The following is a 27,675-nucleotide window of genomic DNA, read 5'->3' on the forward strand; positions in this document are numbered from 1 at the left end:
ACGCGCACGTCAGTAACACGCCAAACAGAACACCCAGGGACTCTCGCCCTGTCTTCTTAGTGGGTATGACTTGCTTCCATGGCCCCTTCCTTCTAGGACAGCATACTCTTTGGGGCTTAGTTTTCTGTTTGCGGTTTCACCTGCCACCCCCCTCCATTCCCAGGTGTCACCTCTTAGAGCACGAAGGAGGCAGAGGTGGCCCAGTCAGTCTCGGGGGGCCTCTCCTCCTTCTGTGCCTTCTGCTGTGGATAAATTCCAGCTGACTGTACTTAGAATTCATTTTAGTATTGGTTTCTGTCTTCAGAATGCTTGCCTGCAACCTTTGACTCCAGCTGTTTCTTTTTGGGGTTGGTCGGGCTGTGGCTCTAACCTCAGGAGGTCACTCCATCCACTTCAGTCCCTGGAGCCTTCTTAGTGCTTTTTCCCCTGGACTACAAGCTGGACCAAGTGCGATTATTAAATTAATCATCCCCCCCCCCCTTTTGCATCATTCCAGATTTAACCAGTCATCCATAATCATAATATTATGAAATCATATTAATCAATGGAATGAATAGAACGTTGATAAGCGACGTAGCTAGATAAGCAGGCGTTTGAGTTGCGACTGGTCACGTAGCTTGAGTTGTCTTTCTGGTCTTCTACGGACGACATGACGGGACTGAAATAACTTTGTCAACATCTTGAGTGCCTGGCTGTGTCCCCAGCGCTCCCGTCTCAGCCCTGGCTGCTGGTGGGAGTCAGCATCACCCATTGTGATGTTACGGCCTTCCGGCCAGTGAGCGCACAGAATCTCGGGTCTTCTATTTAATCTGTGCCGGAAATAACGCAGGACTGTTCATCCAGGGGCAGAGGATTATAAACTCTGCTCACGGATGCCCTCGAGGTGGAACTTAGTTATTTTTGGAAAGGGAGACCATGGAGAATAGGCTTCCTGCTTAAGAGATTTTTTCATCGACTGAAGCCATGGCTGTCAATGCTAGCAATAAAATAGCCTGTTGGGATTGTTGTGCCCCGAAATCCTTAGGCGCGATGAGTCATCCTGGCTGAGTTTTGTAAGTGGTTTGCGATTCACCCTGTAAAATACCAGAATGTAAAAATTGTATGTGTGTATGTATCTGTATACATGTGCATTTATGCAAATGCTTCGTGCCAGCATCTCATTTGTTGTACTCCTTTGCATAGCTTAGTGTAGTAAGTCTACACAGTGTATATGGAATAAAGGACTGATGTTTTCTGGGCCCAGGCAGGGCTGCCGCCCTCTGATCCATTTAATGTCCTTAAGGTCTGTTCCACGAGATAGTTTTAGGTTGCTAGATTCTCTTAATTCTCTTGACTGGTTTTCGTAGTTTTTCTCCTGAACTCTGTCACTTCCTGATAATTGTAAAGAGTTGTCTGTGAGTGGTTTATTTCCTCCACTTTTCCTGATTTGCTACTGAGGATTTCCCAGGGCTTTAGAAATGACACCATCAAACTTGGTAGATTTTGAATGTGCAATAAAACATAAATAAGAAAAACCCGAGAGTAGATGCCCTGTGGTGAGTTGTAAGTGGGTGTAGACGTGCGGTTTGACAGGTCCGGGGTGCTGGGCGCACTCTGGGTCTGTGAATGAGGCAGACAGCCAAATTCTAGACTCCTGCGCTAAGCCTGCACGATGAAGGTGCGGGACAGCCGGCCCCGGGGTCCTTTGTCTTGTGTGCTGCAGTTCTGTGCTGGGCACGGTGACTGTTGTGTGGCTAATGGGACTCGGGGCCAGGACAGAGCAGGAGGAGATAGAATCAGACCCAGCCCAGCCCCGCCACTCTGCGCTCTCTCCCTGCAGCCCGGGACTATGCCTGCTTCCTCCTATATTTAGCGATTCCGCTCTTCCCCCGTGGGCCTGTGTGGCTTCAGACTGCAATTGGCTACAATGGAAGCTGCTGCTGCTTTTGCTGGTCTCTCTGTAGAGCCATTAAGGACTAAAGGCAGAGGCAGCAGCCTGGATTCCCAGCGGCCAGGTGGCCGAGGCCTCCTCCGTGTGGGACTGGAGCCCAGCTCTTTCCCAAGGATCACAAAAGCATGTGTCTGCCAGATAAAGTGCGATGATTAAATTAATGATTTCCCCCCCATTTTTCACGCCAGCTTCAACCGCTGGAGTTCATATCTGCCAACACACCACGAGTTGCAGGGACAGCATTGTGTTTAGAAACAGAGGCCCTGCGCAGACTGTCACAGAGCATTTCTGCAGATTTTTTTCTTTCCCTTTTTCTCTTTCCCCTTCACTCAGTTCTTCTCTTTGGAAGCAGGCTTTCAAGGAATCTTTTGATACTTTCCAGAATGCCTTTTCTTTTCCTCCATTCTTCATTGTTCTGTGTGAAACTTCATTTTCAAAAGAATGACATGGCTCGCAATCGCTGGGAAAGGTTTAAAAGACCCAGCTCTCTGAATCTCTCTCTCTTTCTTTCCCTTCTTTCAAGTGACGATGCCCTACATCGACTGTCATAGGTAAACTTTTCAGCTTTAATAAGGTGGTTGACTTTTTTTAAAATTTCATTTTATTTATTTTTTTATACAGCAGGTTCTTATTAGTCATCAGTTTTATACACATCAGTGTATGTATACATGTCAATCCCAATCGCCCAGTTCATCACACTGGTTGACTCTTTATTGGGTAGCTAACGTGAAAGGCTGTCCTTATGTTGAGGTGTATTCCTGTGACACGTAGTCTTTGAACGGCTTTGAATAACTTTGCAAAGGGATTTATGGAGGGGAGTGGCCTGCCACGGTGCCCTGTGGGCAGCATTGCTTGTCTGGGCAAATCCCTCTGTAGCCTTCAGTGAAACGGCTTTTTAAAAGAGCCGGATTGTAGCAAGCTTAGTGAATGCTCTCAAATGTCCCTTCCTTTCGCTGGCGATGACCCTGGTGCTGTGTGCCAGGCCGCTCTGTCCCTCATGGAACTCTAGTGAAACTGCAGTTCCCTCCTGGGAGCTAGGGCCCCCTAGATGGGGATTCCACCTGTGGTCTTGGTTTGAATTGCCTTTAGCTTCCCTTGCAGCACAGCAGACCTCCTGGGGCTTACAGCCACTTAGAGCCGCTGGCCAGCAACTGACTGTCCCGAGTGTGACTGGGGCCGGAGCCACGCGGACAGCGGAGGGATGCCGTGGGTTTCTGTGTGTCTTGCACTTTTTAGGCAGTAGTGTACCTGAGAGTTGCTCAGGAGTTCTGCAGCTGCCCGATGCCTTGCTTCAGGTCACGCACACAAGAATGGCTCCTGAAGACGAAGAAAGTCACTTTGGGGTAAACGGAGGTCAAACCAGAGAGAAGGATACAGCTGCGCCTCTTTGATAACTCGGGGGGGGGGGTGAAAAGTGGCTGAACTGTGTCTGAGCCTTTGGGAGCATGATGTATGTTCCTGTGGACGTGGAGAGTGGAGGGAATACTAAGATTGACAATATTTATCTTTTTTTTTTTTTTTTGGTTTAGGATTTTTAAATGGCGTGTAAATACTATATAATCATTATGGGAAAATAAGGAAAGGTAGGGAAGCAAAAGAAAGAGAAAGAAAACCCCTCGAATCCATAAGAAAGAGACAATTCCCATGAATAGTTTCATCGTTATCCTGCTAGACTCTTCCTGATGCAGGTAAATGGATGTACGTGGAGCTTGCTTTGGGCGCTCATGCTTCCTTCATTGGTACTTCTGTCATTGTGTACACAGCTGCGTCAGTGCTCTAAGAGCCATTAGCAATATCATCGTCCGCCGCGGGCACATGGGGAGATGCCAGGTATTTGCCAGCCGTGATCTGGGCAGAAGAGTTAATGACTGTATTTGCTTTACTTCAAAGAAAAATCTTTCAGCTTGACAGAAACATAGTGATAAAGACACCTATATTTCCTCCACCTGCAACACTACTCATGTCAAATATATTAATGAACGTTCATTTTAACAACAGATCTTTACTTGAAAAGCAAATTGCTATAAAGTTGAAATTTCATAAACCTTGAAAAATTATAGAAATTTCAGTCATGGCCTTCCCCTTCTCCACTTGAAAGTGGGCTGTGCTTAGTGACTCACCTCCGAAGGATGGAGTGTGGGAAGAGGGGAGAAGCCTGGCGAGCATGGCCCCAGCCAGGTGAACCAGATCAGCATCAACAGGGGCAAATCATGTGGATGGTTTGTACCCTTGATGTGATGGGAGTGGCGTTTTCTGTGGTCTTCCTCTCCGAAAAACATAACCTCAGTCTGTTTAGGGGAAAACGTTAGACACATCCCAACTGAGGCACATTCTACAAAATCCCTGCCCCGTACTCCTCAAAACTGCCACGGTCATCAAAAAAGGGGAAGTCTGAGAAACTGTCAGTCTAGAGGACCCTAAAGAGACACTATGACAATGTCATGTGGTGTCCTGGATGGGATCCTCAAACAGAAAAAGGACACTAGGTAAAAACTAAAAAAATCTGAGTAAACTATGGACTTCAGTTAATAATAATATACCAATATTGGTGCATTAATTGAACCAATATACCAAAGTATATATGCTGGTAACAGCTAGGAAACTGGGTGAGCGGTATAAAAGAACTCTGCTATCCTTGCAGCTTTTCTATAAATCAAAAACAGTTTAAAAATCATTTACTTAATTTTTTTAAAAATGTAAGTTGTAAATTTTCATGATATATTTAAAATGAGAATCTTTAAAATAATAAGAAAGAAAAAAATGGATACAGTTCTTAAAACTAGCAAACCTCCAGGGCCCTTCCTGTACACACTTGCCATGAGTATCGTTCTCAAACTTACCTTGAGGGGCAGGGGAGTTGTTAAGCTTTAGAATTTACTTTTTTTTTTTTTTTGTAAGCTAGCTTTAGTTGTTTTTTTTTAAATTTATTTATTTTGGTTGCATTGGGTCCTTGTTGCTGTGCACGGGCTTTCTCTAGTTGCAGCGAGCAGGGGCTACTCTTCGTTGCGGTGCGCGGGCCTCTCATTGCAGTGGCTTCTCTTGTTGGGGAGCACGGGCTCTAGGCGCGCGGGCTTCAGTAGTTGTGGTATACGGGCTCAGTAGTTGTGGCTCGTGGGCTCTAGAGTGCAGGCTCAGTAGTTGTGGCGTGTGGGCTTAGTTGCTCCACGGCATGTGGGATCTTCCCAGACCAGGGCTCGAACCCATGTCCCCTGCCTTGGCAGGCAGATTCTTAACCATTGTGCCACCGGGGAAGCCCTAGAATTTACTGTTTTTGCTATCTGTATTGAAATGCACAGAGACATTCTCTTTGAATTTCCCCTGAAATCTGCAGGTTAAGGTGAAGTGGCTGTGAGGGGCTGTTTGGGATGTCCTTGGCACTCTGGGGTTCCCAAATCTTCACTGAACTCTGTGAAGGAGGCCTTTGTGCCCAGCTCATTTTTTTCTTGGAATTTTCTATGACAAGTACAACAAAAGAAGTATGTATCTAGTAGAAATCCTTTGTAAAGAGCTGAATTGGTTTTATGGGGCAGACTCTGTAGTGTGTATGAAAGAGAGTCTTAGTTTGCCCTCTTCTGTCCCCACTGCCTGGTGCTTAGGGGCCCTAGTGTTTACAGTTCCATCATGTGTCCATGAATAGGACAGAGAACTTCTTTGATTTCCCCTTCCCATGGTAGCTTTACAAGACTTCTTAGGTGTGGGCAGATTGGAATTCTTTTTGAAAAGGTTGGAATTTTTCAGAAAAGAGTGTTTAGCTGCTTCTGAGCAGACTGGGTGTCCAACAGAAGCCATATCCGTACCACAGCATAGGGCGTAAGACTGGCCTTTCCAAGGTCCATTTCTGCCCCTATTACCGAGTCCAAGGTCAGACGGCTGACCACGTGACCAGCCAATAAATCAAGAAACAACTTGTTGGGGCAAGGAATGGCCACTTTATTTGGAAAGCCAGCCGACTGAGAAGAAGGTGGACTAGTGTCCCAAAGAACCATCTTAACTTGAGTTAGAACTGAGGCGTCTTTTATCCCCGAAGGGGGAAGGGTTGTGACTGGTTGTTGCAGACTTCTTGGTCTCGGAATCCTTTGTTCTTGCAGCTCTCCACATAGGTCAAGTCACCATGTTCCCCGGAAATCTCCAGCAAGACAATTGTTATTCTCTGTTCTGTAACTTTTTATCGCCCTATGAATAGAAAAGTGTTAGACCCTTAAAGGTCAGCCTTGAGAACGGGCTCTCCTGTATATTTCAGGCTGCAGGCAACATTCTTAACTTGTAGCCAAAGCAATAAAATACAAAGGCTAAAGTCAAAGAAACAGATCTAATATGGAGGCAGATTTGTTCTTCCTTATTACACCAGTAGCAAAATGCAAGCAAGTTTTCCCAGTTAACTGCCACATCAGTCAAACTATACAGAAATATTAGAGTATTAATACAAAGGTGAAAGTAAAAGAAACATCCAGTATGGAGTCAGATTTGTTGTTCCCTTATTACACCCCAAGATGCCAGCCCTTAAGCCTTGAAGGCCCTTCCTGTGTCTGGCCCAGCCCTGGCTGCTGGATATGCAGCACCTCCAGGCATTCTCTCCAGGGCCTCTTTTCTGTAAAAATCTTTAAGTTCACTAATTTTTTTAACTACTGTTACCCAGCTCTATGTAAATTTATCCTTTTCTCCAGTGGTAATCTTTGTCCTTAATATTTTAACTGAAACGTCTTATTCGTACATACATCTGCTAAATTAACAAATAAAAGCAAAGAATTCTTCTAGAATATGTATAATAACTCTTGCCCCTTTTGATACCAACCAACTCTTTAGTGGCTGGGGAATTGTCTTTTTGCCAGTGGGCAGCGGTGTCTGTCCATTCTCATTGTAGTTGGAGGCCTGTTACTGGAAGGCAGGGCAGCGTATCTTGATGTAATGAGCATAGACTGTTCTGAAATCAGACTCTTGGGTTTACATCCCAGCTCAGTTTTGGACAACTTCTTGAGCTTCTTTGTGCCTCAGTTCATCATCTAAAAATGGGATCATAATAAAAATATAAAAATATCTCCTGTAAAGGGCTTAGAACAGTGCCTGTTACATAGTATATATCCTGGTCCTCCCAGGAGTTCTTCAATAACTGTATGAGACTTCTCTCGAAAAAGAAACTAGTGTCCCCACCACCGGTGCAGCATTTAAAGGGCAGGACTTTATTTTCATGGTTAAAAAGATGAAGCGAGAAAATAGTAGAGAGAACCATATGGCAGGGTGGGCCCCGGGGGAGAGGTGTCTGGTGAAGTCTGCCACTCCATTGCAAACACATTCACTTAAGTTTCACTAATGCGGCGCTTGTGGGCAGGAGGATACTTTTACATATCAAATGAACCCCATTGCTGAGCGATGCATGGCTGCATTTGCTTTGAATTTCATGCCTGGTGGCTCCTTTTTTTTCCCCCCTCTGGTTTTATACAGTCACTGCAGAAAATTAATAGCGAATTGGACACTATTAAATTCACATGGGGGAACTGAGTACCACCTAACAATTGTACTGTTCTGGGATGCAAATTCTTCCTTTAGTGGACACAATCAACTCAGTTCTTAACCATAGCGCCTGGCCAGTACCTCCACAAACAGAACTCCTGTGGAGGTCCAGGGGGGCTCTTAGCACGGAGGAATCACCCAGCTGCACAGGGGGGTTCAGCCTGTGGGTTATAGTCATATGGGTTCCATGTGGCTGAGGGGACAGAGGGTAGTGGGGGCTGGGAAACATGTATGCTGTGCTGGGAGGTCACAGTTCCCATCCCCTGCGGCATTTTAGGACTGTATGCTAGTTCATCCTATTCATCCTTCGTCCTCAGATGTGTTCTCAGTCAGTTACTGAGGAGGAACTGATGCTCTCATATTTCTCTAGGAAGAGTTATTAATACTCTAATATTTCTGTATAGTTTGACTCCTACGGCAGTTAACTGGGAAAACTTGCTTGCATTTTGCTGCTGGTGTAATAAGGAAGAACAAATCTGCCTCCATATTAGATCTGTTTCTTTGACTTTAGCCTTTGTATTTTATTGCTTTGGCTACAAGTTAAGAATGTTGCCTATAGCCTGAAATATACAGGAGAGCCCGTTCTCAAGGCTGTGACCTTTAAAGGTATAGCACTTTCGCATTCATATAGAGATAAAAAGTTGCAGAACAGAGAATAACATTTGTCTTGTTGGAGGTTTATGGGAACATGGTGACCTGACCTATGTGGACAGCTGCAAGAACAAAGGATTCTGAGCCCAAGAAGTTCGCAACAACTAACCACACTCCTCCCTCACCTTGCCTTTAAAAGTGCTTTGCTCTGAAGCCCTTCAAGGAGTTCCGGGGCTTTTGGGGCACAAGCCACTCGTCTTCTCGCATGGTCCTGCAATAAACCTTTCTCTGCTCCAAACTCCGACGTTTGGGTCTGTTTGGCCTCACTGTGCATTGAGCACACGAACTTGGCATTTGGTAACACTGGTCCAGTGTAGCTGGAAGTCAAGGTCTCTGGAAGGTAAGGTCTCAGAGCACCTAGAACTTACTAAAACCCACCTACCTTGCATTTGTTCAGATCCAAAATTTATTTCGCTCTTTGTCTCACTTAGGAAATAAAAGGAAAGCTGGACGACTACTCGGCTCAATAATGATCTGGGCCTCTCAGCTTTTACGCAGTGAACCCTTTCTTTGCTCTCGTAGTGTTTTCTTTCTCCTTCCCATTCTTGTAGCAAAATGACACTAAAAATTATGCATTATCAAAGGAAGTCTTTGATAGCTGCCTTACTTCTCCAGACTTGCAGGTTTTTTTTTTTTAATAAATTTATTCATTCATTTATTTATTTTTGGCTGTGTTGGGTCTTCGTTGCTGTGCGTGGGCTTTCTCTAGTTGCGGTGAGCAGGGGCCACTCCTCGTGCACGGGCTTCTCATTGTGGTGGCTTCTCTTGTTGTGGAGCACGGGCTCTAGGTGCACGGACTTCAGTGGTTGTGGCACGTGGGCTCAGTAGTTGTGGCTTGTGGGCTCTAGAGCGCAGGCTCAGTAGTTGTGGTGCATGGGCTTAGTTGATCCGCAGCATGTCGGATCTTCCCGGACCAGGGCTCAAACCCATGTCCCCTGCATTGGCAGGCAGATTCTTAACCACGGCGCCAACAGGGAAGTCCCCAGACTTGCGCTTTTTATTCAAGGTTTTCTTAAAATTGCATCTTCCAAGATACCGTCCTTATGTTCAGGACAGATTTGTTGTCTCATCTTTAAGTTGTGTTCGTTTTACTGTGCATGAGTTGACTCTTATAATTTAAGTCTTCACGGTAACCTCATCACCCTTGAGTTGCTTTACATGAGAGAGCTCTAAAGGCAGACTGCCAAGGTTTGCATCCTGACTCTGTCACAGGGACTTGTGACCTTGAGCACATCATTCACTTCTCAGCGTCAGTATTACCATCTGTAAAATGGGGATACCTACTCATAGGTAGGGAGATGAATGAGTTAATTTACATAAGGTATGTTTAATATTGTTATTTTCACTGTAATACCTCAGATTTTTCAAGCTTAGCTAATGCTTTGGTTAAATTTTGGTCAAAGGAGAATTCACATAGCAAAAATGCATCATTTTCCCCATCAAATTAGGTAATTTAATCCATGAAACATTAGCAGGGAGTTTGAGATTCCTTGAGGTTCTCTGATGACTCTTAATGTTAGTATCTGCAAAAGCATGTCCTGTTGTTTTTTTTCATTCGTCCATTTATGTATTCACCATTCCCTGTTCACGTCTTTATAACTCCTGGAATGGGGGAGGTGATTTAACAGTTGTTTGGAGGAGAAAGTGACAGAAGATACATCATAGGTAGGAGCTTAGACAGCAGCCACCTGCAGCCTTGGGTTTAACCCAGATAGGCAGTGAGCTGACAATTAAATGATCAACTGACTATTGAAAGAACAAAGAAGCATTAAAGGAAAGCTTCTGCTGTGAGTACTAACCAATGCAGGGCGATGGGGCATAGTCCACAGCTGCTAGTGGCTCTTGTGGACTTGTTGATGGTGCCGTGGCCCATATGGTGCTGACACCTCTGAGAAATCACGTGAGGCAGAGCCACGGGGCTTCTCTTTTACATACTGGCCTCGGGAGGCGTGTAGAGTTGAGATCCTCACCTGTTCATTCCAAGAGTGACGGACCCAATACCTCTCCCTTCCAAGATACGACAGTACCTGGAAACAGCCTTTGGGCTAAGGTTCAACGTACCCCTTTTCTTTTCTAAAACTCCTCTGAGTTAGAATTTTTTCTTTTCTTTACTGAGCAGCCAAAGTACACCACAGAGATAAACTGAATCTCATTTCCTACGCTGAAATCTTGTTAACCAATTTTTTTCTTTTAATCTGGCCCTGTTGTATTTGCACAATATGTAGATTTTCATTCAGCTTTTCCAGTCTTTTCAGAGCTTCCGTTCTGCCAAGGAAGGATTTTATTTGATTCCCCCTTGAAGCAACTGTATGGAAATCAAGGGCTTGGGATAATGATGGGCTCAAGTGGGTGAGGGGCTCACTGTCCTGTGCCCATAGAGGGGAAGGCTCTTGTGATGCAGATGAACAGGCTGAGCTGTCCTGAAGGGGACCAGGTGTCATCTGAGAGGGTCCCCTAGGCTCCCTCCTGGAGGCCATAGGGAGCACCTTGCCTGCTCTAACCTCCACCGTGTGCGGAACGCCCCATATGAAAGCTAGACAGAACGTTACAGTGCGCAGCCTAAGACTGTGGTTTCTTTAGAAACACGTGCAGGTAACCTGCTGGATTTCTTGGTGAGACTGAAAGCACAGAGAGATCCCTTAGAAAATAGCTACGGGGCCTTAGAACTGGCAAGACCAAAGGTGTGATGGTTTGTACGTAGCAGAAATGTCTTCTCTACTTGCGTTCAAAAGGTGTGTGTCTGTGTGAGAGACAGGAAAATCAAAAACAAGTGTGGGTCATGGCTTGGAGAGGTAGACACTAAGGAAAAAATTGTTTTTCTCACCAATTTGCCTGCCATCTTTGGTGGATAGGGTAATATACATATTTTGGGTTCCCCTCATTTAAAAAGAAATTCGTTACTGGTAGAAATTATTCAGTAAAATATTATATATGCCACTGCTTTCTTTAAAAGACTACCCTGAATGCGACGTAACCTCTGATTACAGATCAACTTTTGAGATGAAAAGTATGAATCTCCTATAGATGACTCTTGAACTATCAGACTGTTGGGCTTAAAAGGAAAATGCCCCATAATGCTGTTTATTTGATGTTGACTCCCTTTTTGTCTTTCACTGAGTTTTTTTTGTTGTTGTTTTCATTAATATGCCTGCCTTCAACTATATCGTCTCTCTCAGGTTAATGATGATAAATGTATTATATATATTTTAGGGGGGGATGAGGTGGGGATGCTGAGGTTAAGAAAGGTTATGTAACCAACCCAAGGTTAAGCAGGTGGTAAGTAGGAAAGCTCAGATTCAGAAACCCATTATCAGGCTCATTCGAATTATAGATATTTAGGAGTAAGTGAGTTTAGGACTGCTAGTTATACGTGACAGTTTCAACACACATGTTATCTCTCCCCGTTTCAAACACCACAAGAAAATGATAATGAAGGAATACAAAAGGGGCATAAAACCACAAAGGAGCAGAAAACTAGGAAGAAGCCAAAGAAATGCCAAAGCTGAGAGAGGAACGGGATGGTTCTGCAGATTAGAGGGCGCCACCCCCAGCCAGCGTTGGAGGGCGGTGTGCGGCAGGGACAGGCCATCAGAAGCTAGCCAGCCCACAACCACAGAGCAGGTACCTTTGAAGAAGGGCTGGTGGGGTGAGCTGTGGTGGAGCAGCCATCTTCAGAGATCTGGGATGCTTCTGAGATACTGCTTTTTTTTTTTTTTTTTTCCGGTACACGGGCCTCTCACTGTTGTGGCCTCTCTCGTTGCGGAGCACGGGCTCCGGACGCGCAGGCTCAGCGGCCATGGCTCACGGGCCCAGCTGCTCCGCGGCATGTGGGATCTTCCCGGACCGGGGCACGAACCCACGTCCCCTGCATTGACAGGCGGACTTTCAACCACTGCGCCACCAGGAAAGCCCCCGAGATACTGCTTTTGACTAAACGCCCACAGTGGCCGCCGCCACCCCACCCAGGCTCTGCCCCTGGACTGGGTCTCCTCTGTGTCCTGTAGCTGAGTCTTCTCCCCAGTCGTGGCCACCCCACACCCACCAAAACATCTTAGAATTAATAAATGAAATCAGCAAAGTTTCAGGATACAAGATTAATATACAGAAATCAGTTGCTTTTTCATAGACTGATAATGAACTACTATAAAGAGAGACCAAAAAATAACAATCCCGTTTAAAATTGCATCTGAAAGAATAAAACATTTAGGAATAAACAGGAGGTAAAAGACCTATACTCTGAAAATTATAAAACACTGAAGAAGGAAATTGAAGATGATACAAAGAAATGGAAAGATATCCGGTGCTCTTGGATTGGAAGGATATTGTTAAAATGGTCATACTACCCAAAGCAATCTACAGATCAAATGCAGTCCTTATCAGAATACCCATGATGTTTTTCATAGAACTAGAACAAATAATCTTAAAATTCCTGTGGATCCACAAAACACCAAAATTATCAAAACAGTCTTGAGAATAAAGAACAAACCTGGAGGTATCACCCTCTCAGACTTCAGACTGTGCTACAAAGCTACACTAATCAAAACAGCATGGTACTGACATGAAAACAGACATATAGATCAATGGAACAGAATAAAGAGCTGAGAAGTAAACCCGCACATTTATGGTCAATTAATTTATGACAAAGGAGACAATATACAGTGGAGAAAAGACAGTCTCTTCAATAAGTGGTGCTTGGAAAACTGGACAGCTACATGTAAAAGAGTGAGATTAGAACATTTCCTCACACTATATGCAAAAATAATGTCAAAATGGATTAAAGACCTAAATCCTGTAGACCATAAAATTCATTGAAGAGAACATAGGCAGAACACTCTTTGATGTAAGTCATAGAAATATTTTTTTTGGATCTGTCTCCTGAGGCAAAAGAAATAAAAGCAAATATAATCAAGTGGAACCTAATTAAACCTAAAAGCTTTTGCACAGCAAAGGAAACCAGTGACAAAACAAAAAGACATTCTACCGAATGGGATAAAATATCTGCAAATGATATGACTGATGAGGGGTTAATAATGAAAACATATAAACAGCTTATCCAACTCAATATCACAAACCAAACAACCCAATTAAAAAATGGGCAGAAGACCTGAATAGACATTTTTCCAAAGAAGATATACAGATGGCTAACCAGCATATGAAAAAAATGCTCAACATCACTAATTATTAGAGAAATAGAAATCAGAACAACAATGATAGATCACCTCACACCAGTCAGGATGGCCATCACCTAAAAGTCCACAAATAACACACGTTGGCGAGGATGTGGGCAAAAAGGAACCCTCCTACACTGTTGGTGGGAATGTAAACTGGTGCAGCTATTATGGAGAACAGTATGGAGGTTCCTAAAAAAACAAAAAATAGAACCACCATATCGTCCAGCAATTCCACTCCTGGCTGTATATCCAGAAAAAACAAAAACACTAATTAGAAAAGATACCCACACCCCAATGTTCATAACAGCACTGTTTACAGTAGCCAAGACATGGAAGCAACCCGAGTGTCCATCAACAGATGAATGGATAAAGAATTGGTACATATATATAATGAAATATTACTCAGCCATAAAAATGAATGAAATTCTGCCATTTGCAGCAATGTGTTTGTACCTAGAGAATGTTATGCTTAATGAAATAGGTCAGACGGAGAAAGACAAATACTGTATGATATATGTGGAATCTAAAAAATAAAAGAAAAAAAGCAGACTCACTGCCATAGAAAACAAACTACTGGTAACCAGTGGGGAGAGGAAAGCAGGGAGGGTCAGAGTAGGGGATTAAGAGATACAAATTATTTTGTATGAAATAGATAAGCAACAAGGATATATTGTACAGCAATTATATTGTACAGAAATTATAGCCATTATCTTGTAATAACTTTTAATGGAGTGAAATCTGTAAAAATACTGAATCACTATGCTGTATACCTGGAACTAATATACTGTAAATCAACTATACTTAAAAAAAAATGTTTGAAGGACTTAGCCTTGTCTGGAGAGGCGGTGAATATTCCCGCTGGGCGTGATGTTTGCATTGAGTCTGGAACGATGAATAGGAACGTCAAGCGAAGAAAAGTGGGAGGGGTGACAGGCAGAGGGGGCAAAGGCGTGTGAGTGAGGAGACTTATGAGAGAAGAGCCTAGACAGAGATTGGATGATAGCACTGAGGACTTCAAAGGAGAAGATGGTTTGATGGACGGAAGGGGAGACAGAAGGATAGGCTTTCCAACATGTAAGCATGAAGACAGAGGCAGAATCAGAGAGGACAGCCTGGCTGAGAAGGCGCCGGGGAGGAGCGACACAAGAAACCCAGAAGCAAAGAGCTGGGAGATGCCTCATTCTGAATGGGGTCGTTCCAGCGGTCTAGGAAGTAGAGGGTCCCGGCCCAACGTGGGTGGCCAGTGGTGCACCATGGCGGACTGCTAAGGCAGAGACTGGAAGGTGGGTGCTGGCTTTGCTGGCAGACGCCGTGGAGTGCTGAGCAGAGCGGTAGTGTGGAAGGAAGTGAGCGGCGGTTGAGGACCACTGATAGTTGAGAAAATGGGAAGAGACAGGGTGATTACTTGAGGAATAGTAATTCTCCTCCCTGGAGGCAGTGGGGTGAAACTGCTGGGGTGAGTGAAATGCTCATGACTTGTATCCGTGCCAGAGACCCGTCCACTTCCGAGGACTACCAGCTCTTCCTCTCACTGACCTTCTGTTTCCTCCCCAGTTTTAAAAAAATATACTTCACATACAGTGAAATTCACCCCTTTTAAAAGGTGTACAGTTCTCAGAGTTTTGACAAATGAGTGTGTTACGTAACCACCACCACAATCAAGATGTGGGATAGCTCCATCACCCCAGAAAACTCCCCCGTGCACCCCTGTAGACAGCCCCTGCCCCTGCCGTCACTGCTCTGTCATCTGTCCCTAGAGCACCTACTAAGTGTGAGAGCAGCACACACACACTTCGGGATTTTTAGTTGTCACGTATTAGAATTAATAATTGGGTGCACTTAATCTGGGCTCTCAGTTTTATCCTGAAAAGGGGTTTTGTTTGTTTGTTCACTATTTCTCCCTAAAATAATTTGAAGCTCTTTTGATTTATGTCACGGGTTTCATCAGATGCCTAACAAGGAACCGATTTGAGCATTTTTTGCCAGTCACTTTTTTTTTCTTTTTAACATCTTTATTGGAGTATAATTGCTTTATAATGTTGTGTTAGTTTCTGCTGTATAACAAGATGAATCAGCTGTACATACACATAATCCCCCTATCCCTTCCCTCTTGCGTCTCCCTCCCTCCCACCCTCCCTATCCCACCCCTCTAGGTGGTCACAAAGCACCGAGCTGATCTCCCTGTGCCATGCGGCTGCTTCCCCCTAGCTATCTATTTTATGTTTGGTAGTGTATATATGCCCATGCCACTCTCTTACTTCGTCCGGTAACTTCTTGAAGTGGGTTCTTAAATGTATCAAGCTGATGATAAATAAGCCCTCGGGGTAAATAACTCTTTTTTTTCAATGTATGCTTAATTTCACTGGACTCCTACAGGTTTGTAATAGTTAACCAGACTGTTACCAGAGTTATCCATGAAAAACAAAGGCTCGTTTCCTATCATATGAGTCTAGAACTAAGTCAGTACTTCACCTTTTAGTCCCTAAAAGAGTCGACTTGCTCTTCTAGCCCTGCCTGGCCTAAAAGGGAAATTATGTCAGTATTTATCTCGTTTGGTTGCAAGAAGTAAAACGCAAATGATCTGCCTTTTAAGATGTAGCCAGTGTTCATTAGCAGCTTTCGGTAATATTTCCCTTGAGTGATACAAGTACCATTGCTCTTTGTTGAACTTCACCTGTTTTCCACATTCTGAATAACATTCTCTATTCCTTCAGAAATTACTGTGGCAGAAAACGTTACCATAACCCAGAGCCTTTGGGACACCTATGGCTTTTCTTTCAAGCTTACACACGTTTGATATAGTATGTTTCTCTTTAACTGAAAACTGTTAAGTCAGAAAGATTGGCCAGAACCACTAAGGTGACATTGAAAAGGGGTAGAAGCAGTTTTGCCTGTGGGGTGAAACAAATCAATGTTTTAAGTGTACATCTTGGAGAACGGCCCAGGCAGCAGCTCAATAGGAAATAAGTGAATACCCAGGGGCTTTGCGTGGACCGCTTGCTCTGCACGGATTACTGGTGTGAAGGCTTCGAATAAACGTTTGGCTGACTGTACCCTCTGTTCTGTATGGGTCGGACCGCACCTGAGTGTTCAGTTTGGGTCCTTACAGAAGACAACACTTACCAAGTCTGGTTGCAGTGAAGCGTGTTTACTTCTTTTAGCAGCGCTCACTCACGCGTCCAGAAGGGATTCTCGCAAAGCAGTGAGCTTGCTGTCACTGGCAGCGCTCAGACTAGAACGCGCGCTTCGTGAGCGGGGAGCTTTTCTGCATTATGACCCCGCTCCTGAGACGGTGCCTGGCGCACACTTGTTGAGTGTGTAAATAAAAGCCTAACGACCGTCTCTTAGGAAGAATGTCCTCGGGGTCCCTGTGCTAGGTGGACAGGAGGGCCCCAGAGTGCATTCCTCTGGTGAGATTGTGTGCGTTTAGATCTCTATGGGACCCTGACTTTATGTGAAAGAAATGATGAGCTGATAACACAGTAAACTAAGTTGTGGTATTTTAGGAGATATAATTTGGACTCAGCAGCTTAATGACCTTTTATCGACTTTTTGTCCGCTGATCCACTTTGCTTTAGACTCTCAGGTGCTTTCATGACGTCATCGTGACAGGGTGGTCTTTGCCGCTGCCCTGTTCTCCGAGATGAATCCGGCTCTTCTGAGTGGCTGATAAGCTCACCTCCACTGCCTTTAATCAGTCAGAGGAGGTGACCTTCCCAGCTGGAGGAAAACTGTTCAGGCTCGGTTCTTCAAGTTGCCACGTTCCTTTTTTAACAGTTTCTAAGATGGCAAAACGCTTTCCAGTGATGCCAAACTCAACTTTGGGGCTCCTGAGCAGCTTATGAACTAGTGAGAAGCAGAATGGGAGGATGAAGTAGTAGAAAATGACAGGTTAAAAGTGCATCTGGGGCTTCCCCGGTGGCGCAGTGGTTGGGAGTCCACCTGCCGATGCAGGGGACGTGGGTTCGTGCCCCGGTCTGGGAAGATCCCACATGCCGCAGAGCGGCTGGGCCCGTGAGCCACGGCCACTGGGCCTGTGCGTCCGGAGCCTGTGCTCCGCAACGGGAGAGGCCACAGCAGTGAGAGGCCCGTGTACCGCAAAAAAAAAAAGTGCATCTGATTTGGAGGCAAATAAATGGATCACATCTGGGGGAATCCTGCACCAGAGCCACTGGTACCTCTTCAAGGATAAGATACACACGCTGAAAGACACCCACCCTGTTCTTTGTTCCCTTCTCCTCATGCCACTGCTCTCTTCCATTGCAGAGCACCAGAACTACTTTGGAATCGATGAGAACCTCGGCCCTGTGGCAGTCAGCATCCGGAGGGAGAAGGTGGAAGACCCCAAGGAGAAAGAAGGGTCCCAGTTCAACTACCGGGTGGCTTTCAGGACGAGCGAGGTACTGGGCGCTCATGGGGTGTGTCCTGGGCTGGGCCTCAGGGTCACCGCTTGGTTAAGGTGTTGCTTTCATTGTCAGTGCTGTGATCCCAGCAGTTCCGGTGACCAAAAGGGCTTAGACTGTTTTGTTCAAAGTAGAAAATGTGAAGACCTGTGGTGGATGTGGCAGTGATTTGACTGCCACCTTACATGACAGAAAGGATAAAATGATCAAAATGCAAGGTTTTCGGGCCTGGAGCAGAGGACAAACTTGAACTCTATGATTCATGTCAGAATTGAAGGACGACTTCAGCGTCGATTGCAGAAAACCAGGAGGCCGCCCGTGGGGTGGGTGTTGGCTTAGCGTGTCTGTAGGTGCAGCAGCTCCGTGGCCCTGCACTTCGTCCCGCCAGCGCCCAGGCTACTTCCCCGCTGGTCTTGCTTTGGGTGAAAAGTGCGACTGTTATACACCATATGGCCGATGCGTGGAGCCCTGTAGGCGGGGATGTTGATTTATATGAAGAACTAGATCTGGCCTGCACTTCAGGTTTTATCCTCTTGACCATTGTAATTAGATGGGAATGTGTCGTCCACACAGTCCAGAATGTGATTCCTTCTGGATCAGAGTACAGAGAGCCCCTCGCCGGCCCTGCCCAAGCCTGGCACTTTGGTGCCCACTGCCTGTGCATCGGTGCTCCCGTGAACTGGGCTCTGTGCCGTAAAGAGGAAAGGAAGCCCTCTCTGGAGGTGACATATTGTAAGTTACGGACCTGCAGCGTCCCGTTCAGTAGCCACTAACCACGTGTGACTATTTAAGATAATTGAATAAAATAAAAAACGTGGTTCCGCGTCACACCTGTCACCTGTGGTTCCATCACACCTGTCACGGGTCAGGCGCTCCGCAGCCACTCGGGGCTGGTGGCTCCCGTATCAGCCAGTGCAGATGGAGGGCGGTCTCATCACCGCAGAAAGCCCTGTTGCACAGCGGTGCCCCGGAGCTCTGTGCAAATGCTAGGCGCCGTTGTTACCACGTCACTACGGCTGCTTTGTCGGAGGGGTGGGATTAGAGCCAGACCTCTCGGCTGGCTGTGCTGGGCCTCCTCTCTCCACGTATTTGACCTGGGCTTAGATGACACGTGTCAGAATAGTGGCTCCAGGCTTTCACGACGTGTTTGAGGACATATCACAGATCAGGAGGCAGAGTCCGATGGTGGTCTTCCCAGCCCTGGGTCACCTGCCCACGGGGGTCACGGGATCGCCCCACTCAGCCTTGGGAATTGCCAGCCATGGAAAGTTAAATAGGAAAAGTGGAAGAAAAGAAGATGATGTAGAGAAAAATGGGAAAAAGAAAACGGAAGGATGGAGGAGGTCGTTGTGGCTAGCCCGGCCCTAGGACCCCCGGCTCGTCCTCGGCATCCCTCTGGTGTCGGTTCCGATTGTGGTGGGAGTGACTTAAAGTCCCCGGGCGGGGCTTTGTCTCACTCCTCCTCGTGTTTCACGCACGTCTGGTTATATCAGCCCCGCCTGGCTCCTTCCTGACCCACGAGTCCTTCGGTTGTTTAAAGACTGACTGTTGAGTGTTGAATTTGCTTTTTCAGATCGAGAACTTTTAGCCTCTTTTGCCCCACTCCAAAAAGAGCCTTAGCTTTCTTCCTCTTTTTTTTTTTTACATCTTTATTGGAGTATAATTGCTTTACAATGATGTGTTAGTTTCTGCTTTATAACAGTGAATCAGTTATACATATACATATGTCCCCATATCTCTTCCCTCTTGCATCTCCCTCCCTCCCACCCTCCCTATCCCACTCCTCTAGGTGGTCACAAAGCACCGAGCTCTTCTCCCTGTGCTATGTGGCTGCTTCCCACTAGCCATCTATTTTACGTTTGGTAGTGTATATATGTCCATGCCTCTCTCTCACTTCGTCCCAGCTTACCCTTCCCCCTCCCCATATCCTCAAGTCCATTCTCTCTTCCTCTTTTTTTAAGGCAACTAAAAAGTTACGCTTTAAAGAGGTAACCAGGAATAAGTGTTAACTGGAACGTTGTATTCGCCCCTGCAGCTGACAACCCTGAGAGGAGCGATTTTGGAAGATGCCATACCCTCTACCGCCAGGCATGGGACTGCGCGGGGACTCCCTCTCAAAGAAGTCCTGGAGTGCGTCGTTCCAGAGCTGAGCATCCAGTGCCTGAGGCAGGCCTCGAGCTCGCCCAAGGTCTCGGAGCAGCTCCTCAAGCTTGATGAGCAAGGGGTGTGTATCACGTGGGAGACTGTAAGTGTGCGGGACTTTGTGTCCATGTTTCTGAATGTTTTGGAGTTTTCCCATCCATCTGCCTTTGGAGATCATTTATTTTTAATGCCTTAAAGCATTTTCCTCCAGTTTTTCTCGAATATGCCTCTATACTAGTTAAGTAACACGATGCCTTTAATAATAAGTGCAGTGCACCTCCTGCTGAGTTGTGACTTGCATTGTTTTTACCAGGGTTTTGGTATGTCCCAGCCAGCAGGAGCAGATATGATTCATGACTGTTAGAGACTGCTGGTGTATTTTCCCAGGGTGTAAAGAGCTCACGTTGGGCCTTTCCCTGAACTAACGTTTATTCTTGTCTGCTATGTGCAAAGTGTCATGCTGACAGATGGCAGTGAACAGCACGTATCAGGAGGCTTGAAGCTAAGACTTGGTCCCTACCCTTGGGGCCATTAAGACGAAGAACGCCATGGCCGTTAGTGTGGTCATGGGTCATGGAGACATAGAAATGCAGTGTGTGCTCTGGGAAAAGAGAAAGTAACATCTGAAGGAGGTGGTGTTGTAACTGGGCCTTTAGACTTGAGTAGAATTCCAACAGGGAGATACGAGCAGTTGGCTCTTTTAGAAACTATGGCCAGTTTCTTTACAAGAGAAGGGCACACGCAGAGAGGTTAGGAGTTAAAACAACAACAGTTACGAAATATCTTGAGGCTGGAGTGAATGCTGGGCTAAGGAGTTAGCACTGGATCCAGGAGGTGGTAGGGAACATTGAAGGTTTGCCGGTAGGATGTGACATGCTCGTAGCCGTAATTTAGGACGATTATTCTGGTAGAAGCGTACTGGACAGGCTGGTGAAGGTAGAGCCTGATGATGGCCTGGAGCTCAATTATGTGATCATTAATAGCATCCGGGAGAGAATTAATGATGGACAGGATTTAGGTGGTGGCCCAGAAGATGGAAAGAAGCCTTTTAACTTCAGATGCAAGATAATTTGGAGGTGAAACTGAGTGGTCGGTGCCCAAGGTATGCAATTTATTTTAAATGTGTGGATTTGTTTTTAAATACATGCTTTGCAGAAAGAAAAAGACAATTGTGATATCTTTCCAGAACGTTCCAAGGACAATTCTTTCTCATGTTTTGGAGGGAGTATGCGGGATTTCTTGGTGGACCCAGTAACACACTCCCTGTGGTATATTGGTGGAGTATTTGATACTCAGATGGCTGGAATTCTAAGAGATGAAGTTGTAATTGCGCTAGCAAATTAACACTGCATTCTCAGCCAGAGGAAGCAGGCACTGTGACATTCAGAGTGGATAATCCTGCAGTCTTTCTTTCTCAAGAATGAAGGCTGATCTATTAAAAACAACAACTAAACCAAACCAAAACTTGAACTTGAACAATTGGCTTCTAAAATCCCACAGAAGAGTTCATCATGGTCATCGCTGGTAAAGTGCTCTGAGAATGGTCATGTCATGAGGCAGTTGAGGAAATCCTGTTGTCATGGAGGGACAGAGCGGGTGTGTCGCTGCTGGTCCAGGGACTCAGAGTTCAGGAGGGCTTGGTGGGAAGGACAGCATTTGTCACCGAACCAAACCTGAGTCCACTCACCTGCAGGTCGGTGCAGTAAAGTCAATCTCCTGACACCGGGTTTGGGTGAAGGAAAGTGCAGCGTTTATTGTAAAGTCACCAGTCCAGGGAGAATGGGTGGCTTGTGCTCGAAAACCCCAAACTCCCCGAAGGGTTTCAGCAGAGCAATTTTTTTTTCTTTTTTAACCTCTTTATTGGAGTATAATTGCTTTTCAATGGTGTGTTAGTTTCTGTTGTATAACAAAGTGAATCAGCTATACGTATACATATATCCCTATATCCCCTCCCTCTTGCGTCTCCCTCCCACCCTCCCTCTCCCACCCCTCTGGATGGTCGCAGAGTACTGAGCTGATCTCCTGTGCTATGCGGCTGCTTCCCACTAGCTATCTATTTTATATTTGGTAGTGTATATATAAGTCCATGCCACTCTCTCACTTCGTCTCAGCTTACCCTTCCCCCTCACTGTGTCCTCAAGTCCATTCTCTACATCTGCGTCTTTATTCCTGTCCTGCCCCTAGGTTCTTCAGAAGCATTTTTTTCTAGATTCCATATATATATATGTTAGCGTACGGTATTTGTTTTTCCCTTTCTGACTTACTTCACTCTGTATGAAAGACGCTAGGTCCGTCCACCTCACTACAAATAACTCAGTTTTGTTTCTTTTTATGGCTGAGTAATATTCCATTGTATATATGGGCCACGTCTTATTTATCCATTTGTCTGTCAGTGGACACTTAGGTTGCTTCCATGTCCTGGCTATTGTAAATAGAGCTGCAGTGAACATTGTGGTACATGACTCTTTTTGAATTATAGTTTTCTCAGGGTATATGCCCAGTAGTGGGATTGCTGGGTCTATGGTAGTTCTATTTTTAGCTTTTTAAGGAACCTCCATACTGTTCTCCATAGTGGCTGTATCAGTTTACATTCCCACCAGCAGTGCAAGAGGGTTCCCTTTTCTCCACACCCTCTCCAACACTTATTGTTTGTAGATTTTTTGATGATGGCCATTCTGACCGCTGTGAGGTGATACCTCATTGCAGTTTTGATCAGCAGAGCAATTTTAAAGGCCAGGTGAGGGAGGGGAACCCCAGGGTCTGTGATCAGCTCGTGCACAGTTCTCTGATTGGCTGATGGTGGTCAGTCCTTAGGCACCAGAAGGTCTGGGAGCTACGTGCTCATGATCATCAAGTAATTTCTTTCATTTGGGGGTGGTTTTAGCATCTGAAAAACAACTCAGGAAATAGGCATCAGATACTGTTATCTGGTCTATTATCTGGGTACTTCAGAGAGCAGCTACAGCAGAGGGTATGGGGGAGGGGTCTGTCCTGGGAAGGCCCCATAGGGTCCTGCTCTGTTACACATTCACTTCCGTGTCGTGGAAGAGTCCGGAAGAGAGGTGCCGACCCCCGTGGTCTTCATCCCTTTATGTTTCTGGTGTGTGTTGCTTCTCCCTTGATTACACGTCCCTCACCTGCTGGGTAGCAGGTGCCTGGCGGATGAGGTGCTTGGTCCCTCAGCCTGCTGTGGAGGAGTCCACAGGTGGCCCTGTGTTCCCCAGCCTGGATCCTGACGCCCAAGCCCTGAGAGACGTTACAGCAGCCGCAGGTGACTGTCTCCTCACAGAATGAAGCAGGCACTTCTTGGGATGTCCGTCCGGCAGAATAGGTCCAGCAGCTACGCCGGTGGGAGGCAGTGAAGGTCATAAAAATGGCTCTGCAGGGAATTTCTCTTAAACTAAGCCTTCAGGTACTTTGAATGGACACCTGTTTACAATCGGACGTCAATGAATGAATTTTGAGAACTGGGTGCTTGTTTTAAGCACACCAGTACAATTAGAGCTCTAGCTGTATTCATGTGTTTTTTCTTTTGAGATTATATTTATTTGACTCTGGTATACTTTCATAATGGTGTACAATATGACATTTTAACGCCCCCCAACTCCTAGTGGTATCTCATTTCCATATTACGTCAGCAAGAGCTACTTACTATTCATGCTCATCTGTGAAAGATAGTAGACAGCTTTTCTAACATCCTGGTTTCCAAAGGATCCTTAAAAGTTGCCCTAACCTGTCTGGGTGTTGTGAGTCACTTCTGGGTAGTGCTGTCTTTATCTACTTTCCTGATAGAAAATCTTCCCAGGGAGGGGATGGGCCAGTTTTATGTTGCTGGTCTTAAGGGGTTTTAATCTTGAAAAAATACTTTAAAGGACATATTGTCGTTTTCTGCTTTCTTGGAGTTTGGGATCCATTCCTGGTTTGACAGTCACTGTGTTTATCTGCTCTGCGCAAGACATGTTGTATTAGTGGGAGATATGGTGGGTATCGGGTCATTCATTCCGTTCTTTACTTTTGGTAAGATGTTTTGAACAGGAAGACTCCATGCCATGGAGAATCATAAGGGAAGTAATTATCAATCAGGACTTTGAAAGTTTTGCTACTTTATCTACATAAATTCACCTCCCAACCTCTAAGATATCATTTTTCCTTTTTTATAGGACTATTCTAGTTTGTATAACAGGTGAATTCCTAAGATTATGTACGTTGACTTTTTTTTTTTTTAATTGAAGTGTGGTCGATCTACAATGTGTCAGTTTCAGGTGTACAGTAAACTGATTCAGTTATACATAGATATGTATTCCTTTTCAGATTCTTTTCCATTTAGGTTATTACAGTATATTGAATATAGTTCCCTGTGTTTATTTTATATATAGTAGTGTGTATCTGTTAATCCCAAACTCCTAATTTATCTTTACCCACTAGGTTGACTTCTTAAAAAATTAATTCAGATACATTATGACAGCTCACTAACTTAGAATATTAGAGCATCTTTGGATTAATTTGTTCACAAGCCAATCACCCCTTCTGCTCTTGTCTCCTCATCCAGATGTATGTTCTCTCACATACCAGGTTTACTTGACACGAAGTCAAGCGGGTCTAAATCCATGAGACTAGACGCTTAGAGCAGGTGGTTGAGTTGGGAGGATGCAGTGGAAGGACTTTCCTGCACACCTGAATTTATTTTCAAGGCCATTCTGAGGCTCTGTTTTCTGTCACCTTCCTTTAAATTTAAATTTCTCGTCAATAATGACGGGGCTTCTGGCCTTTGGAACAGAGCACTCCGTTTTTATCCAGTCCCAGGAGGCAAGGGATCGTCTGCCTGTCCGTGCAGGGTCTGTGTGTCCAGCTCTGGGCACGGGAGCAGTATAGAGTTTGGGCAAGTGGGTGTTTTTAGTTTTTGACCGTGGGGACGCCCAAGTGCTGGCCTCGTTCACCCCAGGACAGTGGGACTGGCTGTGATTCGCATCAGAACAGTTAAAGGAAGGTCAGTGGGATGGGGGCGTGGTTAGCCCCAGCCTGAGGTGTAGAGGGCTTAGAAACAGAGCCTTGTTCCGAGAGAATTGGGGGTTTTAGTTCATGGGGACCTGGAGCCTGTCCTCCCCTTGGTACCGCGATCAGGCTGAAGAGGTGTGCAAGCTTTCTGGTGAACCACGGGCAGGAGGGGGTCAGCCTTGGTGTTGCATTTCCATTGATTTCATGCGGTTTATAAGAGATTGGAGCGAGAGAGGTCTCTTCCTTCACACCGCGTCTCATCCTCTTACTGTTTTAGTGGAACCACAGGCCTCGTAGTAAACAGGCCACAGTGGTTTATTCTCAGTCGCTGGAGCAGAGCTCTAGGAGCTGGGGCAAGACACCTGGGGGCTTTGAAGTCTAATTTAGCCCCACCCCCGATTCCCATGGGCCCAGGGCTGTTTGGGTAGAAAGCAAGTCCTGTTCCCAGCGGGGATGTAGACACAGGCTGGTCTGCGATGGCTGGAAGGAGAGGGGTGTGAGCGGATGGTACCGCGCTCAGCAGGGAAGCCCCGGGGGCTTCAGCGCTCAGCAGGGAAGCCCCGGGGGCTTCAGCTCTCCAGGTATTTGGCCTTTGCCTGAGTCCACAGGGAGCATCAGGTCCGCAAGAGTCAGGAATCAGAGAGAACCTGTGCTGGTCCGGGGAGGCTCTGCTCCACCCGCATGGGGCCGCCGCGGCCCCACCCCTGGGGCCCCAGACAGCTTTGCTCCGGGCCTGCTCCACAAAGAGGCAGAGGAAGGGTTTCCTGCTGGGGATGGCGGGGCTGCCTGGGACAAGCTGCAGGTGTGGCAGGGGCGCGACGTGAGGTGGCACCAGGAGAGGTGGCAGGGCTCTAGGGGGGGCGGCAGGCAGGGGGACAGACAGGGTGGCAGCCCTGGGACAGTGAGCTCCCAGGATGCGGGTGGTGGTACGGCCGCCCCTGCTGGCTGCGGAGGATGTGTGGGCGGGGGCCCGTGGGGCCTTGGGTACCGGTGCCTGCTGATCACTCCACAGGATCTCTGGGGGACTATCCACGAGGCCAGGGCCGGACAGCTGGGGAGAGCGGGAATCCGCTTCTGACAGCAGGCGGGAGGTCCAAGCATCACGGTGCCGGGAGGTACAGCAGTCCCGTAGAGGTCCCTTTAGGGGATTTGTCCAGTTCTGGCAGTCACCAAGGCGATCCACATCTGTGGTGACAATTGCCAATCCCAAGTGTTTCCTAAAGTACTCTAAGATCCTGCAGTGTCTTCTGGGTCCCTCAGAACAATTAGTGTTCTGAAACAATTGGTGAAATAATATGAGACATTTGTATTCTACTTGGTGTTTTTGGAGGATGATGGTCTGTTTGCAGTAAGTGTGGTGTCTCATTTATTTGGATAGTTGAGTTGATCAGAAACATTTATTCCTCAATCCCTGGGCAAATAGAAATGATTTTTCTGTCTTGACGCCGCTCAAGGACTAGTACCGCACAGCTCATAACACTAACAGCTTACGGCCAGCATCTCATAGCCCCACATTCAGGGCCTGGATCCTTGTCTTCACTGTGTGATTGGGGCCTGTGCGCTCTCCACCCGCCCCCCAAACCCCTCACCGTGGGAGCCATCCCTGTAGGTAGCTTATCCGGTCCAGTTAGGAACAGGTGATTGATGTCTCGTTTGGTTCCTCCCCCCTCCCCCGTAGCACTCAGGAGGTGGAGCGCGTGTAGAATGTACCGGCGGTCGGCTGCCCGCCCAGCTCTGAGCTTCCCCTAGCATCTCTGCCGAGATGCCCCAAGCAGGCGGATCCCTACCTGGCTTGGATTGTCCGTTGTCATTGGTCACGCGGATGAGACTGCTGTGATCACTTTGCCACTCAAGGGAAATGAGTACCATTTTACCTTATTGTACTGATCTAGTCAGCTATGAGTTTTGATTAAAGGCTCTGTTTTACAGCTGATAATAACAGTGAACAGTGTTCCGGATGGATGCCTTTAGGGAATCAGAGAGGACTGATAACCTGCCAGCCTCTGGAGGCTCAGATCGCTGCTAGGAAGATGAAGTGCCCTGATTTCCTGAGTGACAAGCAGTTCCTCCTTAGGGAAAATACGAAAGCTGTGAAGGTGGATCCAGTTTCTCCCTGGCCTTGGGAGAAAGCAGTGTGGCAGCTTCCAGCATGATACGGGATAGACAGGGAGATAGAGCTACAGCAGGAAATCTTCAATTCCTATTAAAATTCTTTATGGCCTATTGTATATCTAGCAGATGTTTTCAAGCCAGTCAAAAATGGAGAAATGACTGTAATTGTTGAGTCAGAGTTACTTTTGTGGAAACAAAACATTATTCTATCACTATACGTATATCACAGTTTCCTTACCAGACCTGAATTTGATTTGCTTTTTTTAACTACAGTCTTTCATATTTCCATGAATGTTCAAATAACGACAACAGAAAAGCATGAGGAACCAGAGAGGGAAAACTTTTTAAAGTGTGCAGCCTTTTTCTCTTTCTCACTTGGAAGATAATGCTCATGACTGTATAGAGGGTATGAGATTAAATATTTCCACAGTTGTATTTTTAAATAAACGCTTGAACCTGGCTCTCCATTTTGGAAACCTGGCAGCTCCCACATGGGCAAGGCCATTCATTATATTTCTTAGGGTGTCTGACGTTTCTCCAGCTGTTATGTTCGGGTTTCTGGGTTTGTTATGTATTTGGAGTATTGTGTACAGTGACAGCTGCTTATTCTTTTGCTTCTTAGCTTATGGGAATTGTCCTGACGTGCTTTCCTGAGAACAGAATTCTCAGCTCCTGTCATTTTAATTTTACTGGAAGTTAGCTCGTCTGATACTTTCTGTTTTCATTTTATTTTAATTTATTTTAATTTATTTTAATTTTAATT

General features: G+C 46.0%; 1 protein-coding gene across 16 annotated transcripts in view; it reads left to right on the forward strand.

Moving 5' to 3' along the window:
- SIPA1L2 (signal induced proliferation associated 1 like 2) overlaps positions 1-27,675 on the forward strand; it is a 235,693-nt gene that overhangs the window by 130,327 nt on the left and 77,691 nt on the right. For 14 of the 16 annotated variants that reach the window (XM_033841437.2, XM_033841438.2, XM_033841439.2 and 11 more), the window contains 2 exons: positions 17,527-17,660; positions 19,699-19,908. In XM_033841437.2, coding sequence (XP_033697328.1) covers positions 17,527-17,660; positions 19,699-19,908 — 344 coding nt within the window. The remainder of the gene's footprint in view (positions 1-17,526; positions 17,661-19,698; positions 19,909-27,675) is intronic. The other 2 variants (XM_073793656.1, XM_073793658.1) reach the window with 1 other exon arrangement.

Source organism: Tursiops truncatus, chromosome 16 (genome assembly GCF_011762595.2).
Source record: "Tursiops truncatus isolate mTurTru1 chromosome 16, mTurTru1.mat.Y, whole genome shotgun sequence".
Classification (NCBI taxonomy): Eukaryota; Metazoa; Chordata; class Mammalia; order Artiodactyla; family Delphinidae; genus Tursiops; species Tursiops truncatus.